General features: G+C 39.0%; 2 protein-coding genes across 3 annotated transcripts in view; one reads left to right on the forward strand and one right to left on the reverse strand.

The window, feature by feature from the left end:
- Window positions 1–3055, forward strand: part of STX17 (syntaxin 17) — a 35559-nt gene extending 32504 nt beyond the window's left edge. For both annotated transcript variants that reach the window (XM_050891875.1, XM_050891874.1), the window contains exon 8: window positions 166–3055. In XM_050891875.1, coding sequence (XP_050747832.1) covers window positions 166–405 — 240 coding nt within the window. In that variant the 3' untranslated portion in view covers window positions 406–3055. The remainder of the gene's footprint in view (window positions 1–165) is intronic.
- Window positions 3056–5220: 2165 nt separating this feature from the next.
- The window catches only part of ERP44 (endoplasmic reticulum protein 44), a 55189-nt gene continuing 40752 nt past the window's right edge, over window positions 5221–19657 (reverse strand). The window contains exons 7-12 of the mRNA XM_050892575.1: window positions 17338–17395; window positions 15862–15978; window positions 11774–11885; window positions 11188–11329; window positions 8016–8118; window positions 5221–5822 (exon numbers count right to left, since the gene is read on the reverse strand). Of these exons, the coding sequence (XP_050748532.1) occupies window positions 5721–5822; window positions 8016–8118; window positions 11188–11329; window positions 11774–11885; window positions 15862–15978; window positions 17338–17395 (634 nt within the window). The 3' untranslated portion in view covers window positions 5221–5720. The remainder of the gene's footprint in view (window positions 5823–8015; window positions 8119–11187; window positions 11330–11773; window positions 11886–15861; window positions 15979–17337; window positions 17396–19657) is intronic.

Here is a 19657-nt window from a genome sequence, read left to right on the forward strand (position 1 = left end):
TACATGTGGGATAGTAGATCATCTTTTTTTAAATACTAATTTGTAAAGTTTATTTATCACTGAGCATTCAAGTCATTGCCAAGAGCAATGAGGGGAAAATGCACATCACCACAGGCAAGTATTCTAACTCTTTCTTTTTTTTTTTTTTTTTTTCCCCCTTTACAGGCTGCAAAATACAAGCTGGCAGCTCTGCCTGTGGCAGGTGCAGTCATTGGTGGAGTGGTGGGGGGTCCTATTGGTCTCCTTGCAGGCTTCAAAGTGGCAGGAATTGCAGCTGCACTTGGTGGTGGGATTTTGGGTTTCACAGGTGGAAAATTGATACAAAGAAGAAAACAAAAACTGATTGAGCAGGTCTCTTCCAGCTGTCCAGAGCTTTCTTGCCAAAGTGCCAAAAAATCCAGCTGAAGTATAGATTCATTTTGACTAGGAACAAAAGTGTAGTAGCCGCGCTAATGACAGACTTGCAGCCTTACGCTTTAAATACAAGGCTGAGTTGTGTGAATTTTGACAGCAGTACTGTTTCTTAGGAGGGGTGGAACAGTAATGTCAGAATTTCTCTTTGACGGTCACATCAGTCCTTTGAAAATTATATGGATAACTTTTAATTACAGAATTCTTAGGTGAGCTATATGCACAGCTGTAATAATGGGTGACAGGTGCTTCATGCCAAATTTGCACAAAGTGTCTTGCAGACAATACAAAGAGGGATATTTGGAAAACCCTAGTGCTTTCCCATGAATGCCACCCAGAAGCTGGAGCTTTTATTATAGAGCTCCAAAGAAAAGGAAATAAGCTCCATCTATCTTTCATGGTCATAGTACTTTACTTTAAATTTACTTTCATTTATCTGGATTCCCAAACTACTCCTGTGTATACCCCCAGGATATGACTAAGTATGCCTGTTCAATAACGCACAGGGAAGCATTAGCTGCCACGAGAAAAGGTGAAAATGTTGGGTGAGCAATGTGGAAGGAAACCTTATGTACATCCCACATCTGCCTCCATCAGCCAAATCAGATCAGCATCATAAGCAGCTTTTCCCCTTTTTCTGGTACTTCTTTTTTTTGTAAATTTGTAAACTCCTCATCTTGTTCAAAGTGTAGTTAAGAGTTAAACAGTCTAAGCAGCAACCCTGCAGGACTGCTACTGGAGAATAATAATTTTCCATGGCTGTTCAGCTCCTTGGCTTGTCCTCAGAACACTGTACATGATGAAGTGCCAAGCTCTGGCATTCTGAGCCTGAAGCCTCAGCTTACTTAAGCAGTGCTTACTGCTAGATGTTGCCCTTGTTTCTCATCTCCTGTCACCAACAGCACTCTGGTGGGAGAGCTAAATAGCTTCTCTCGAAGGCGCTGCCGCAGCCAGGCCCACTCCCTCAGTAGTCTTTATTATCCCTCAAAGGTGGCATTAGGCACCGGGTCAAAGGATGGTGAAGCAGTGAGGCCCCTTAAATGGTGCCAGTGTCAGCTGACATCCCCAGATGATGGGACTATTTTGAAAACGTCAACCAGATACTGTTTACAATAAGTAAACCATGCTTGTCTGGGTCAGCTGCACACCTCCTGCGTGCTGTTCAGTTCCGAAACTTCTGCTTCGACCCATGCTGTAGAGTAGCTTCTCGGCCTTTTCAAGATTTTGGGACATGCTGTGGAGCCTGTATGGAGTGAGATGCTGTTAGTGCTTTTGCTAGCTTTTTATAGCAGATGCCTGTTATTCTTACCATCCTTATCTTGCTGCTTAAGAAGCCTTTTGCTTCTGAAACTTCCCTTGTTAAATACAGAAGTGTTAACGTGTTTTTATTGTCACATAATCATACTGTTGTCACATAATCTACTGTTCAGCACATGGTCCTACCTCCATCTTTCCAGGACAGTTCCCACGCTATTGCTGCTACTGTTTGGGGGAACAGAAATTGAGGCTGGGAAGCTGCTTTTTAAAGTTTTTAGATTGTTCAATTCATCCTGAGCTCTGCTTGAGTCCAGTTGTTTTATTAGGTGAACACTGAAGTCAGTGTTTAGTGATAAGGCTCCCTAGCAGGGAACACTGTATAAGGAAACATACTATAGAAAGAGCTCCTTTTTCATAACCAGTACTTTGATATCATCATTGGAAATAACTGTCTGCTAATGACAGATGATAGGTTTTTGTACCTAGAGACACTGTAAGCAACTGTTAGTTACAGCACAAATATCTTTTTCTGAACAGTTCTTCCTTATTACTTTTAAAATATGATTGAAATTCCTATCAGTCAGAGCATTGTGTCTATTTTAAGCAGGTCTGAGGCTCAGGGAAGCAACGTGTGCAAGAATAGTTTTCACAAGTAATTGCAAACATTGTCAAAACCGCATGTGTTAAAGCCACAGTGCCTACATCTGTAAAATCAGCTGGAGTGGAAAACATGACCCAACTAATTCAGCTCATTTGCTCCTGTCAGGCAAAAAGCACTTTCCTTTAAATGCATCAACTTTGGATGTAACACATTTAATGAGCTTGTAACAACTTCATACTAAGGCTGTTCATTCCTTTGATATGTAATTTCTACATTCAAAGGAAGAAACTAAGAAAAGTGTTCTTAATCAGAAACTGTGGTTGATTCTTTGTATGATTTTAAAAAGCTATGTCTGCTTTCCTACTGTATGCTTTGAAACCTTGTGCATTTAAATGACAGCAGCCACATCAGAGACACTGCAGACTCCACCCTCTCCCCCCCAAGCTGGATTAATGCCAAGACAATCTAAATTCATAAAACTGAATTCCTGCCACAGCTTATACAAATTCAGCTTTGTGTGCACTCACTTTATGAAGTGTCTAGCACAAAAACTATTCTTCCTCCTTGCATCTTTAAGGAAGCAATTTCAAAACATGGTGTATACACTCGACTTGGGAGACTATTATTTAAGCCATGATTTTTTAAAATAGGTGGGTTATTTACATATGTGAAGAAACATGGGCATCTGAGTAACCAAACTAGCATTTAAAGTGCTAGTCATATTAGTCAGAAGAACTGTAAGATACAAATAATTCGTTCAGACCAAATAAAATTTTTTGCCTATGAGACTGGTTGCAGCATTTATTGAGAATGTTTGGGTTTATTTTCTTTCAGCATCTAAAGGACTAATCCCTCAAAAATTTTATATTATTAAAATAATTGCATTACCAAGATTTAAGAATCCTGTGGTGAGGATTCACATGCTTCAGCTATTGAAATATTTACATTGACTGAAATTAACACAAGTTCCTAAAATGTTCCATGCATCTAGTAACTTGTACGCATACGCTAGCTCAGAAATGGACTCCTTAAGTTCAATTAAAAAGAGTTTGGAATGGTTTTGTTCCATATGGGGATAACACTAATATTGTTTGACAACTTCCCATGAAAGTCTCGAGAAGTGTTGAAGGTTGAATGGTTAAAACCATTGATGTAGATGATCAGAGTTGAAGGGCTCAATTGGAAATGCATCTTGCATTTTGTCCAGCCCTTGCTCTCTCTAGGCAAATTCTCTGTATCATCAGATACTTAAAAGCTCAAGTGATACTCAACATCATGTTAGGCAAGCATACCTAGACTTTAAGCTGTTCAACCTTCTGCCTGCAAGCAGAAAAATCACTTGAAAGTGGGTACAGCCAGGTCAATGGTCATCAGGAACCCAGGAGAATCAGGTCCAACTCCGGTGAACACACAATGAAATGACTTGAGTGCGTAACTGTCATAACAGTGTTACATCTACTTGTCTACCTAGTGCTAGGATGCCAAAGCTCTGGGAACAAGTCCTTACTCACAAAAGGCAGAGGGGGTTCATCTCTTTCACTTTCTAGCTGAAAGCACCAGCCACTGGACTGTTGGGTGTATGATGAGGTAGCATCTCTCTCCAGAAAGAGAAGTTTAGATATCTTCCACCAAACAGCATTTATAAATAAGAATCCCGAGGAAAAATAGGAACCTCAGAGGAGTGCCTACTTGTAGGCACCATGCAGGAATTGACTAAAATTTCAGGTGCCTGAACCACTCCAGAAGTTCTGTAGCACCACCTGCAGGTAGCAAGTGGCAGCCTTAAAACCATACCCTGCCCACATCTTTAGCTTCCAACTGGAAGGCAGTATGACTCAGCTGCCAAAAATGCTTGATTTGGCATGAGATGGAGAACAGGACAGGAGAAGACCTGGCTTTCAAGCACTTAATGCGCACTCCAAAATGCCAATTCACAAAATTTCAGAAGAGTATACCTGTAAACAAAATTTGCTATATTCTCTTCGCTACCAATTCTGCATCTGCTCAGTTACCTGTAGCTTACATGTTGGTTCGTACTAGCAACTCTCTCCTCAGAATCACCCCCTAGAAAGCTCATGTGCCTGTTGCTGCAGGGGCTTGATTCAGCAGGCTCTCTTGGGATCAGCTGTTGCCACAGCTGCACAGGACCATGTCAGTCTTCTGTCAATAACTGAGTAGGTGGCATCTAGCTGAGAGGCAAAAGGAATCCTGAGCTGTGAAGTGCAGGAGTTGGGGGCTCTTGCTGAAGTAAACATGAACCCAGTAGTCCACCCATCCAAAGAAGCAGCTTGCTTCTAAGGACACTAAACTACGTGACTTGGGCCCCCAAGGTAAGTGTACTGTACAAATACAATACTCATTCGTCTCCAGCAATGCACCCCAAATTAACATATTTTTCCATCTTACAGTTTCTATATGTTCATCTCATCAAGCAGCTTTAAGATTCACTGAGAGAAGCCCATATTCTGGTATTATGCACAACAGAAAAGCCCACAAGGAAAGTAGTAAGTCCTTCTTCAGAGCAGAATTCAAAGAATATGCAATAAACAAGGCACTAGCCAGACAAAAAGAGCAACAGAAAATTTGCAATGGCTGTTCAGAAAGTAAATGTCTGCCAGGAAGGCAGGGAGGACCCAAAGAAGAAAAAAAAAAAAAAAAAAAAGACTAATCGTAACACATAGATACAGTGATTAATTTAAGACTGACAAAACTAAGATGGCAGTCCACCCCTAGTCCTCTCCTATTTTGAAGGGTCTCCAACATTCATGTTCTTTTAACGCAACCGTGTGGATAATATAACAATAATTCCAGGAAATCAGAGCAGGTCAATACAGCCCTTCCATTCAAAGTACAGCCATTATCATTAAAACTTTTCCTTTCCTTGCTTGGTATTTTAAGTCAGAATTGTTTAATCACTTAGACATTTACACCCAGTAAAGCACCACACGAGATTCTGTAAAACTTTAATTTATTCCCCTCCCAAGTATCCAGAATAGAAGACCCTCTTAAGTTGGAGAAAAATGTGACAAAAGAAATAGATTACCAGGATAGCTGTTCACATGAAGAAGAAGAAGAAAAAGCACATACTACCAAGGTTACACAGAAAACAACCCAAAAGTCCTATTTAATGGGATAGTGCAAGTTAACAGCATGTCTCTGGCAAGGATACCTTCATTTGGATTATAAAAGTTTTACAGAACAGAGTTAGATCAAGAGTCTGGATGGGTCTCTGATATTTTACTATAGCATTAGGAACGTACTGTTTGAAAGATGCTGTACAGAATGACCCACCAAACAAATGTATTTACAAGCCTGGGGAGAAAAAAAAAATTATTTTTCAGTTTATTCAAAATAAAAATACACATAGAATTATGAAAATATAGGTTTACTATTTCCACCACACAGAAGTCAATGCTGCTGTCTGAAAGGCTTGCAAGATTATTTCAAGTTTTTAAAGTTCATCTTTTTCCCTCAATAAGGTGTACCTATGTTCACTGGGTGCCAGTTTCTGGAATGAGCTCTCTGGTGGGCTGCTTGCTAAATCCTGAATTGGCTGAAAAACAGAACAAACAGTAAAATTGCTTGTGAGACTCATTTTAATAATCAATCACCTCCATTAAATGAACTTCTAACATTAATTATAGGAGTGCATGAATGTCCAGCATTCTCAACAAATTGAGGTTTGCACATTATAAGTCCCAAGTAGGTGGAATACACACGCACACATACATTCATTAAGCACCATCAGTTAAGGATATCGCTTTTGTTGGCACATCTCAAAGGTAACGGCCATCACATGAGTTTCTGTACAAGTGACTTAAAAGTATTTCAAATGCACCCCACTGTATATTTGTTTGAGTCTGTCTACCACTTGCTTTGAAGGTATTCTAGTTTGTGTGGTTTTGAGATAGACCAGGGCAAAAGTGACATCACTGCAAAAATATTTTAGAATTCGTTTTCTATGGAAACTAAAAAAAAAAACCAAAAAACCCACAACCACCAAACAAACATGCAATTCAAGGGACATACATGACCTAAGACAGAAGCCTCCAGTTTAGTTAAGGCCAGTATTTCCATCGCACATGCATACACATCTTCCACAAGATGGCAGGATGCCATACGGAGACAGGAAAGTGAACATCCCAGGTTTGGTGTGCATTTTTCAAGGCAGAATGGAGACAAGAGCAAGCCTGAAGCTCTAGGCAACAAGGTTGTGCCCAGACAGGCAGCAGGATCGGATCCAGGGACTCGGCAGGCTTCCTCCCTCCCTGGCCAAGCCTCCTCCACATCACAATTGCCTCAGTGTGTCTCTTCCTCACACACGCCTGTCTTGCTCCGAGCTGACTGACTGCCTGGCCTACGCCTCAGTCTCCAGCCCTATTTGCTGCATCTCCTCCTGTTCACCTGAATTCTGGTTGCTCAATGAATTCCTGAGAAACACAGGGAGTTACCAGTTAAATGAATTACTGCTGAGACAATTCAGCCTGTGTGTCTTCATGGCCAGTCATTACAACAGTCAAAAGCAGTCATTGTCCTGGCCCAAGGTAAGCCCTCCAGGGCCTTCAGGCTTTTAAATCTTTTAACTTTGAGCAGGGCAACAGGAGGCTGCACTCACACAGCTTAGCGCAGTGCCACCCTTACCACATCCCACAGATTAGCAGGAAAAGGAGTCTGTAGCCATAAATCGCTTCTGTCCCTCACCCATGGGTTCTGGGATAGCCCAAGGCACCCCAACACAAGGGCACCAGGTCTCCTCTGGGACCAACATGGCATTTTGAGCCCTAGACAATGCAACATATAACTTAAAAGAAGTGTTTAAAAACAGTTATTTCTTTAGAGAGTGCCTGAGGTAATGAGAAGGTTGCCTGACAGGCTGTTAGATTTGCACTTTTCAGCATGACACCAAGCATATGAGCTGAGTGGTGTTATCAAGATACAAGGCTGATCAAGACACAGTTAGAAGACTGGGCTGAGCAGAAGGAATCAGGGCTGGTAATGTCCTTTCTTTTCTGCCTCTTGGATTAAACTAAACACTGAGGTGCTCCTGAGTTTTGTCTGGAGAAGGATCTAGTAGTTGTGTTCCTGAAGAGATCCCAGGAGTGACTTCCAGGCATGTAGTTATACAGCATGACAACCTCTGAGCAGAACAATGAGGAATCCGAACTGACAAATGCAGCCTGTGACTACTATTAATGCTGCTTTTTAACTGCATTAATAAAAGTAATAAGCCCTATTACTGCTTATCAATCTTCTATGGATGCTCTAATAATCTGCCTCCTGCTTGGATTGGTGACTACGAGTAAATATATAAAACATTCAATCAATTGATGTTTGCCCTTAGAAGTACCCTCTCATAGTGTGTCGTGTGGGAAATAATGCTTCTATGATGTATCATCAGTTTTTGCACTGAAATCACATGAGAACGTAAGAGCAGCTCTGTGAGCTCAGAACAGTCATCTAGCCCGAGTTCATCTGTTTCAGTGGAGAAAAATACATATTCTTATACTCTTCCCTTATTCAAGGCAAACAGGTACCATACTTGCCCCTAATGCTCTCCCTGCCTTTACCCAAAAGCAGTTAAAGGAAGAGCCAAGCAGAAGCGGCAACGTTATGCTTCTATAAACAGATTTCTCTTTCAGGAAACGGAAGTTAAAAGTATACACATATTAGAAAGTACAGCTCTGACAAGGAGTAAAAAAAGGTCTTTATTAAATCATCACATTAAATGTATTTGTTGTAACCTTACCTGACCAGGTGCTACATCAGTTGGATCAGGGCCATGATGAAACTCTCTATGCAATTTTCCAGAATGCAAGTCTAGTACAAATTGCTTCAGTTTACCTGGAACTCTGGAACAAATCCAACAGAAACACCCACATGTTTATTACAAGTTAAGTCCAAACATAGAAGATTTAAAGTGCACTGTTTAGAGTAGCCAACTTCTGTTTATCTAGCACACTATGTCCACTTTTAGGTGATTAATGGAGGACAGGAAGCCAAATGGTTTGTTAAGGTATCCTACCAGCTTCTTTTTCTTTCCACTGTCTCTTGAGAACACAGCAAGTATTTCATCTTTTCAATAACTCCCACAGAGTTGTACTAGCCGCTAACTTCATTGTATACTCACTTCAGCTCCCCACTAACCATAATGTAAGAGGGAACAGCAGGTTCCAAATGCACAGTTTACAGATACAAATGACAGTTGGGTAGCAGTATTGACAAAACATCTTTGAAAGGCTCTCTAGTGCCTGAGCAACTGCATATACACTAGAGATAAGCACTAAGAGGATATCAATGTAAATCTAATCTGAGATCATCTACTGTCACCCACAGCAAACGTGCTAAACTACAGCATCCAGTTTTATTTGTGAAACATCAAATAGACTAAAAAGCTTAAAATGAAGAATTGATCTAATAAGTATTAAAGATGAGATAAAAAACTATGGCGTGAGCCCTATGCATGCAATCAAAAGATAACGTATGAATGGAGACAGGTTTTGTAGGGAGTCTTTCATCAGACCAATTATTTCATTTAGGAAAGGGGGACAAAATGTGGTCAGACGGGCTATCAGCAGTATTTCAGGTCATCAGAAAACTCTGTGGATAAAACGTAGTATAATACAGAGTCAGAAGGTACGACTACAGCAACGTCTGTAACTAATCAGTATTACAGTGGTACTTTGAGGGGTCTCTTCCCTTCCCAGATAAGATCAGGAATTAGTACTGATGCAGAGAAGGGGGTTCATTCCAGCCTGGTTGGGGGGCCAGCAGAATCACAGCTCCCTGCTTTACCTTGGGCTCCTGCCCTGTTCTAGGTCAAGCACACTGCTAGAGACATTCCCCTCCAACCTCTTCTCCTCTCCTAAAGCAGCAAGGGCATTTGGTGCCTACAGCCTCTTGCAGCTCAGCCAGTTCTTGCTGAGAAGTTACAACTGATCTGTTGAACACTCCCCTGCTATCATTTCCAACCTGGAACAGCAGGATGAATAGGGCCAGGTGGCCAAAGTGTGAGGACAAAATATTGGGTGGTGGTCTCATTTGCCTATGAAGTGGCTACTCCCCGAAAAGACAACTCCCTAAAGAGAGGAAATCTTTTACTGGGCCAGTTCTGAAAGTACCATCTCCAAACCATATTGGTTGGCGTCAGCACTGAGATTACAAGAGACAGTCTGGGGCCAGTTTGTAGAAGAGTCCAGAAAATGTACTAACGTGGCAGAAATCCTTGCAGGTAGATGAAAGTCTCAGAATTAAGATTTTACCTATTATTAAAAAAAACCCCAACAACCAAAACCAAAACAAAAATCCAAACCACGCACACATGCAAAAGAATATCACCCCAGGAGCTTCAAGCTCTCCTTGTTTCCAAACTGTTAGGTATCAGCTCAATCTCCTAGAGTAAGGTTGAATAATTATTTATCATTAAGCAACTGTCTACAGTCCTGACATCTCTCTCTCTCTCTCTCTCATCTTCATTTGCATGTAACAATTGGTATACAAACAAGCAAGTAGCTTTTATTATTCTGATAGCGTTTCACAGAAACAGAACGTGTAAGAAACATAACATGAATGTCTAAACTAAACATCTCTAGTCCCCTATAAGAAATATTAATTTATTTTAGGGCTGTTTCAGAAGTGACAATAAAGAGAGTGCTTTCAAAATGCAAATATCCCACTACTTTTTTTAAAGTGCTGGCATGTGCGGTGAACATGATCTTCCAAAGAAACAGGAACACAGGGAGAAAAACAGTGACTATCAGGAGTTTCCACATACATAGCTTTAGATATTTGAAAAGCACTATTTGAGATACATCAAACAGAGACTACATTTTAAGAATAAGCCTGTGGAGAATTATAGGGAGAAGCTAGGTTTGAACCCTCCTTCCAAAAGTCAACATTTCAGGTAGAAAAACGCCTGCTGGAATGGCAGAATTAGACATGGGGTTACGTTCACATTGCATGCTAAGTCTGAGCTTTGAATCCTTGGCTTTGACAAAAATGAAATACCCTGAGTTTTTAAAAGTATGAACGGGCAAAAAGTATGAATGGGCAAAAAATCAAGTCTCAAAGCCTAGGCATCTAACCAGGACTTAACAATCAGCGTATATGTAGGTACCTCCTTTGAGACAGAAACTGGAGTTTAACATATAACCTGAAGACAAAGACAGAACACTTGTCTCATGCTGAAAGTCCCTGAAGATAACGTTTACACATCTTCACTCCTCAACTGAACCGCAGCAGACAGAACATCTGCTTCCAAGGCAGTACAACATAAAGAGATAAGGCTGATGTCAAGAGGATTATCAAAGTCGTATTTCGCCTAAGCACCCTGATACTTCTCTCTTACATATTTTATCCAGATAACACGCCAATAATCAGCCATTTTCCAAGCTGCACGTGGAAAATTTTGGAAACCCATGCAACAAGGACTTCTCTGCCAGCTTTCCAGGTTTAGACTAATGCAGGAAGGCTGGAATTGCACAGCAGGAAAAACCAAACCAGCAGGCTGGGAATTCTTACATGGTGCATTTTACAGTAATTATTGCATAACGCAGCACTTAAAACATTCCATGTAGGATTTTAAACCTTTTAAAGTTAATTGATATACCTAGATCACCACTAAAAATACCATGCCAGGCTCCAAATGTCTAACTACTATGGAAAATAGCAAAACTTTGAAATAAAAGAGCAGCATCTAAAAACTTAATGTGAGATTCTCTTCTTGCATAAAGCAATGCAACTTCATTTAACAATGACTTTGCACCAATTCGTATCGCTTTAAGGCTCTGACACTGAATCGCACATAGGCAGCCTTACCTATCCCAGATTTATTATTCTTCCTATCATAGTACTGATTAAAATATGAGCACATCTTTTCCTTTGTTCTTCTCAAATTAAAATGCACAAAGAAAAATACTTACGACAAGTCACTGAAGTCTGGAAAGACATACATGTGCCTAAAGCTATCAATGGCAATAACAGGGCAGTCTGCTGGAGTCTTCTGAATGTGGAGGAGTGGGTGCCTGAATTTATCACAGTCAGCATGGAGGAAGTTTATTGTACCTTAAAATTGTGAGCAGACAAAAATTCACGTTAAGATTTTTTTATTATTATCTTGAAACCCTAACCATAACTATTACAAAGGTGGAGATATTAGATAGCTACAACTTGCAAAACTTGAAAATAGATTTAAATAACTAACACTGCCAAAATAACGGATTTTCTTAAAGTGTTTTTGGCCATAATACAAACTGAAGGTTTGTTTAATGCCCTCTGAAACTGCATTAAGTCATTTAGACAAGAAGGATTTCCGAAATAGTTACTTACTAATAAATTGTGTATCTATTAATCATTTGAGTCGGTCCTCACTGTCAAAAGTACATAAGGCCCTTCGTTCTCAAGAGCTTTAAAGCTAGGATTCTGTTTGGCCTTTGCTTCCACTTTACTGAGTTTGCCTGAAAAAAATTATACCAGTAAAAACAAGAAGTAGGAGGAGTTACTACAAACCTTTTTCACTTATTAATTGTCGTGCAACCTCCTGTTGGAATTTCTCTAAACTCTCCAAGTCATCTTTCATGTGGAAAAGTATGAGAAAAGGAAGGCCTTCTTCTGTTAGCTCCTGCACAGAAAACGAATGACAAATATAATTTCTTAAGGGCACTTAAGTAAGCGATTCCAGCAATTTTCAAATTCAGTGAGATCTCTACTTTAAAAACAGCTGAAAGAACAGGACTAAAGATGTTAACTCCTGACCTTTCATCTAAGATACCTGAGTGATACAGTTAACCATGTTTCCTTCCTCTATCATATACAGTAGATAAAGGATGAAGGTATTTCATTATCAACATTTCGGGAAGGGATATACTTGCACTGGAATACTTGCTCAAAAGAAATAGCCCAAGTCTGAGAAAACATATCTTCATAGAAACAGCAAAAAGGCCTGAACAGCATGGTATTAAATACTATGAAAAGCCGAGTGTGTATTCTGGACCCAGTCCTAGCTTGGTTCATGTAATAAGTTGGTGTTTTCTTAGCATAACGCAATGAATGAGTATCTGTAAATAACTCCATCCTAAAAAAAAAAAACCAAAGAAAAAAAGAAACAAGCAGAAGCTAATGACATAGCTACATCAGTTATGATCAAGTTCTGCTCTTTTGCCAGTAACTGTGTCCTGACTGGTCATCTGTATAACACCATTATGAAATTCACAGGCTAGTATATTACTAAAATTGATGAAGAAATGAAAACCTTTGTTGGACAGGGAAGCTTTAGTTCCTCATAGGAATGTGTTCTTGCAGCCTGAATGCCTTTAAAGATCTCTGTCCAGGGACAGATAAACGTAGGAACTCCTTGAATAATTTATTCAGGATTTTTTCTTTTACTCCAAACCCAAACAAACCAGAAACAACTTGCATTTGCTTGTTTCAAAAGTGATTTTTAGGCACCTTTGAACATCAGCTCACCTCGCTAGAGCCCAATTGAAGAAATAATCAATTATCATCTAACAAATGCCTACAGTCTTGCTTATCTTTCATTTGCACAACTGGTGTACAAGCAAATGCTGCTATTTCTTCGATTCTAGCCTGTATCAGAATAAAATCTGTGCTTTGAGAAAGATAGCACCTGTTCATTCTGCCACCAAACAGAATAGTTTCTTCAGATATTTTCAATTTGCAGTAAGTTGGAAGAAATCCTTTCCATATCAGTAGACCGCCAGTTACATAGTGTACATGAAATGGCTGTCATTCTCCCTTAAACCAGATCTGTCAGCTAAGCTGAAGCTTGGTCCTTTAACAGCAGATTGCAAAGATCCTCATAACGTCAGTGCTCTTGACAAAATCCAAGCTTCCCAATCCATCCCTAAACCAACCACTAATCACATTTGCTCATTCTCATTTTTATGCACATGAATTCGGCTGGGTCTCAGTCTCCTCTCCTATTAGAGGATGGGAAAAAGTCTGTTTCGTACCACTATGATTATGGCTCCATTTCCTCACTTGTTTCAGCAGGTACATTTCCAGAGGGAGAACTCCCAAACAGAGCTTGGTATTCCAGCTCTAAGCTCTCCTCTTGCTTGCAAGCAGTGAAAAGGACAACCTCTGTTTCGATATCCGCATAGTTAAAACACTTACATGTGGCAAGTGGTATTCACAAGATCAATTCATCTCCAAACAGGTTGTTAGAACAGCTGGCTTGAAAGTCTTGCTAATTTTGGCCCTAACTGGTTTCTATAAAGTACCTTCCTTTGTTTGCTTTTCTATTCCAGCTTTCATAGTATGTCTTACTGATCAGGATGCGGCAAGTGGAACCGTTATTTCATTTGCTTTGGACTGCTCCCTCAAAAGCTACTGTCTCGTTTGGCACTGAGAATATCAAAAGATTTTCATTACATCTGAGCTTCCCACATTACTTCTGTATGCCTTTGAGAAACTTTTTACCCTTTCAAAAACTTACAGTTCAGCACCATCGTTAGACCACATGGTTCATTGTATTCATACAACTTAAAACTAAACAGACTGATTACAGGTTAAACGGTGATTTCTTCTGAGTGATTTGACTGATCCCAACAGCCTTTTCTTGTCAAGTACAGGGACTGTCTCTCAAATGCACAGTCTTCTCAAGCAGAAGACCTTGCTTCAGAGTTCAATTACTACGTGTTGTCTAAGGTCACAATGATGAACTCTGTTCAGATCGGGCATCTTCCTGGCCAGCCTGCCCATGACACTTAGCAGATAATGAAAACATTAAGAAAGAAAATGAGGGGAAAACCTACCAGCAGTTTACAAAGGCAAATTTTCATTTTTAAAATTGACTTTAAAGTCTGTGGTAGAAATTTGTCTTTATCTTATTTACATGGTATTCTAGTACCATAAACACAGCTTAACAGTCACAGCACTTCATATTTTTACCCTGTAATATTGTGCAGTATGCATTAAGAGTCCATTTAAATACTATACAATTTCAGCAGGCAAAAGCATCTCAATTTTGGCATGTTTAAATTTGTTTGGGTACTGACAGCACTGAAATTTTTAAACAAATGTTGCTAGGCAAAATGTCACATTGGAATTGTAAATATCTGCCTAAGTAAACAGGAATCGAGGGTTGAGAGAACAGCCAGCAAAACCATGACACAATGTGGTACAAGCTGACAGTGATGAACCTTGGCTTCTAAGGCTCAGAATCCAATTTCACCATGGGAAAAGTACACTGAAAATCTACCACACACTTCTAAAACATGCTAACATGTGGCCTCTTTTACATACTGAGTTGCAAATGAAGAATTAAAATTTGTTTAACTAACAGAACTTTCCAATAAAAGTTGGCGGGGTTGACTAGAAGGTTGTACTTGAACCATTTTGTCGATCCCACCCTATCCCTCCCTCTGTCATGTAACCTGACATGTTGTGCATGCCCAGAACAGCAGTGTTACTGCAGATTCAGTATTAAAAAATTAAGTGTGCAAACTGAGAACGAATCATATGATTGATTTTTTGGTTTCTAATCCAGTGAGGACAACATACTGCAATTTGTTACAAATCTCACCAGCGTTTCTAGCAGATGCTGTGGCTGTGTACAAATACTCCTTCTGAGATACTACAAACTTGCTAATTTTCTAAAGTTTTTTTTTCCTGTTGGTTATTTTACAAAAAAAATTTATAATATGGAGTTGGAAATAGATGAAAGAAGAGTAAATTATAAAAGAAAACAGAGAAGCATTGAAAGAAAAATCAGGATAATGAGAAGAAGAGAGATGTTTAAAAGCAAACCCCCAAATTCCATCTTACGAATTACAGCTAAAAGAAGAAACTCAAGGGAAAGAGCATGTGAAGCTAAACAGATTAAGAAGGTACCAGTGCTTAAACACAGATTGACAAAAAAAATATCACATCGTTTTTATTACAATTCCCAGAAGATTGCCAGTTCCGTAGATGATCAGCCACCATTTAATGGTGGCATTTATTAGATAATGCTTTGGAAGTAGCATTTTTCTACTACTAACTTTAACATTAAATTTTAAAAGCTGATTATAACTAAAGGATAGTTCACAACTATTTTACTCTTTCGAACTGTCACAGACATGCTGACATGGATATTTTCTACCCTGACTAGAAACATTCTTTCAAGGTCATAACAGATGCAAAAAGCACTTAAATAACATTTATGTCTGGATCCTAAATCAACATTCAGTTATAACGTCTGTATAAATAGTATGTACTTACTTTAGATGAATAATACAACCTACCCAAGGTGTTACACACCATACATACTTACAGACACACATATTCTTACACATGCACATTCTTAGCGTCCGAGTGTCCACAGTCCACAAATCACCAGACACTTCTTATGAGATCTATATGTACGATTATAACTCTTACTTTGGTAGTGTACAAAACTACTACAAATCTGCCTCCAGTGAACTTCAAGTCTAACCAAAAAGCTCCAAAAGAATGAAGAGACATTACCTGACAGACATTTTCTGTCAAAAGCAAAGCATGCACGAAGTTCTTTGGTATGGATTAAAGACCTTGAAAGAGACATTTTGGTTTTGAGAAAGAAACCCCAAAAGTAGAACGTTAGAGAAAATTCTTACCTCCCCATTTTCAAACGTAATTTCTCGAACTAGTGGTACACATTTATCTTGTGTCCATGCATAAATCAAATCAAAATTGGTTAGCGAGCCTAAATACACCATATCTGGAGCATTTTCCTGTTGAAAGGAAAAACATAGTAGTTGAGAAACAGTAAGTGACACTGCTACCTACAAAGAAGATTACCCACCCGACATAAAAGTAACAATATCCGTATAAATATTGAAAGCCAATCATATACCAATATTCAACCCTCGTGCATGCAACGTTTCTATTTACTATGTTACAAAAGTACAACAGGAAAAGAAATATTATGTATGATCATTTATGCAGTCAACTCCACTTTTTAAGACAACTTAAGAAGAATTGAAGAGATACTTTGTTTCCAAATTAGGGATGCTTCAAATAAAGGCTATTTAGACTTCTGTCAGGTTGAGAAATAGTATCTCCATACCTAAAAAAACCATTTAGATATAAACTAAATGCAGATATTAAGCTTCTTCATGCTGATAGTTACAAAGACTCACCAAAAATCCCTCCCAATGTCCTACAGGACTCGAAACTGGTATTTCACATTTGCTTTGCCAAAGAGATATGAATAAATAACAGTCTTCCTTTATTTGCTAGTAGTTTTAACTCAGAATTCAGTGCTGCCATCTTTTAATGTAATTACAATTGTGGTTAACATGAAGCGAACCATGACTTCACAAGCTGTGGCCATGATTAAGCACACCTTAATTCAGAAATGCCACATAAAGTAGGTAACCTAATAAATTCTGTTTTTGCAGAAAAAGGTTTGAAACTCCCTCCCCCCTTAGGTCTTTTTTTATTTATTTCTCTTTTGTAAGCAACTTTTTTCATACATTAAATTTGAGAAAAGAGCAGATTTTCAGATATTAATTATGTTTCTAAAAAGTAATTCTTGCAGATTTTCTTCTGTACTGAATTTTTCCTCAAGTAAAACTATGCTTATGAGAGTTTGTTAACATACAGTTAATTTTACTAATCCCTTTTTTTTTTTTTTAAATGAAGAGAACAGCTCTTAGCCGTTGTGGGCTAAGACACACAAGACAGGCAAGTGGCAGTCTGAAAAATACTTAGTATTGTCACTTGCTTTGAAAAATATGAAGTGCACCAGCTGTTGAACTTCACAGATTTTTAAGACTTCTACAGAACACAAAGTATCTATACACAAGTCAACTGTGTTCCTAAGAAAAAAAACCCCACACGTTTCTGGACATTGACATTTAAAATGACAGATTTAGGTTTTGTGCATTTAATTGGCAACAAATGAGACCAAGATCTTTTTCACTGACTCAGAAATACTAGTTCCTACGACCCTATTTCTCACACTATTTAGTGATGAAATAAAATTAAGATTTGAGATGCAGTAATATACTGAATGATCTGAATATAGTCTCCATTAGTTCATATTCACATATGACAATAAGCAGAATAAAATACATAGTTACACTTACCCCTGGTGGCTTGTAGATTACATTGTCTCCGCTAAATCTCTCTGCTTTTGAAATAGCCCTACAACAAACCAACCAGTAAGCATGTCTTGGTACAGACAAATAAAATAACTGAGATACCAAAAATCATATTTTAATTTGCTATCCTTTCTTTACTTCTCTTTTTCCTTCAAAATTTGAGAATTAAAATCCTTGATCTTTAAAGTAAACTGTAAAGTGACTCCACAGAAACTTGGCCTGGCTAGATGAGAGGGCGTTAAGGGAGTCAGCAAGATGTATCCCTAAGATTAGAAGTGTGGACTAACGGTATCAAAGTGCCAGTGATGAATGCTGGTACAATTTTGGATAAGAGACCATCAGAGAAAAATGAATTAATATAATCATGTAAATAAAAAAAAATATAAATACCTATTCTTAAGGAAGGAAAGGAGAGAAAGGTGGATTCTTGTTTGCATTTACTCTTCCTGTTCCATTGTTTACACTAGAAATTTACATCTTATCTACCCTGATAAAGAAGGGCTTTGAGGTGCTCTGCCAGCACAGGCAATGAGAAAAGGCATAGCAAATAAGCCCACACGTCCACTTTACCCGCAAAACAGATCTAGAGCGCACAAGACATAGCATGCAGTTTCTGACTACTGATGATATGGCATCTGCGTACCTGGAGAACACATGCAGTTCCTCCTTGGTATTCAGCTTACTATGTCACCTTAGTAAGCTCCTCCCCTGCCTCTGGAATATTTTGTGGTTCCTTAATCCCAGTCACAACAGAGCGCCCTGAAAGCTGCTAGCTTGTACCCCCCAAATTATCATCTCTTACTCAAACAAATGGGGACAGCTATGCGTCCAACACAGGAGATGCCTCCTCTCCTTCTCTCCCATGCCTTGCTGTTCCAACGTAACTCACGCTGGCAAGACAGAACTGACTGGCTGCATATGCCACAAAAGAGTAAAATGAACTACCTATTTCTTTTCCTTTTAGTATAGGCTAAAAAGAAAGCATGTCAGCCTCCGGGCAATATTAGCTAAGTGTTCCAGCTTCTCCAATTATAGTATCTCTTCTGTGGACTCAATATAAGCATTGGTGAAGACTGACTAAGAGATGTAAGGGGGAGGAAAAAAAAGAGAAGTAAAAATATCTCAATTTTTCTCACTGCAAGATGAGGTAAATCTTGCAGGGGTCTAAACAACTTAGAGGGCCAAGGCGGGGGGGGGGGGGGGGGGGGGGGGAGACATCATAAGGCTTAACTCAAAGTACCTACGTTTTATTTATTTCATTTGATCCAATTATCTTTTTCTTATCACATACAAAAGATGTCTTGCATAGTATGTTACACGTATCAGTATTTGCACCAGTTTAGAGATGTGTATTTTAAAATGCATTTTTGTATTCCAGACATGACGACTGCTCCCATAATGTGAAACTAGGTTTCTTTGTTACCATCATCACTAAGGTAAACCACTCACATCCCAAACAATCCTTCACTGAATAAGAAGAAAGTGAAGACATACAAGCCACCTGTCCAATCACTGCTTGGTAGGCTGATAATAATCTATAATGCAATATATGCTCTAGGGTAAGCCTGCGGCGGAACCCAAAAGGTCCTCTTCTGTGTTCTTCCACTTCAGTAGCTGCAGTTGTGACTGATTTGTTTCAGACAACTCAAAGTGGGGACATGATGTGAAAATCCCAAATGCCTGAAGATACACCTTTTTAAAACAACTACCAAAATGGAAACACTTCAGTTTGCATTTTGTCTCTTGAAGCAGTAATGTACAAGGTGAACCTCTTAGAACCACACAACCACCCCCAGATTTGCTTGCTAACATAAAATTAAAACAGTTCCTAGATTAGTCACTCTCTTCCATGAGTTAGTTACAGTTCATCATAGCCTTTTAAGATAAAAGTATTTTTTGGCTGTTTGTTTTGGTTTTCTGCATTTGGCTTCCTATGCTATGGCTCAATGGCACAAGGCCATTCTCTTCCATGTCTACAAATATTTCAGATTTATCCCTCTCTAGTTCTACTTCTAAAATCTACCTCTCATATCTCTTCATCAGTATCCCTCCTATCTCCTTCTGCTTACAAGTCTTCTCTCATTAATCTTGCTCTGCAGTCACCTCAGATCTTAATGGAACTGTAAGGATCAGTGGATTTAAGAATAGTTTTAACCATCAAGATGATCTGCAACAAAGTGCCGTTAATACAATTTAAAAATAAGCTACTACAACTATCTAAAGCCAGAATAATTTTGGCATAGCAGGGAACAGTTCTGCCTTGACAGAAGTTAGTAATTAATTTTTCCCTGTCAGATTGATTGTT

Source organism: Gymnogyps californianus, chromosome 2, assembly GCF_018139145.2.
Source record: "Gymnogyps californianus isolate 813 chromosome 2, ASM1813914v2, whole genome shotgun sequence".
Lineage (NCBI taxonomy): Eukaryota > Metazoa > Chordata > Aves > Accipitriformes > Cathartidae > Gymnogyps > Gymnogyps californianus.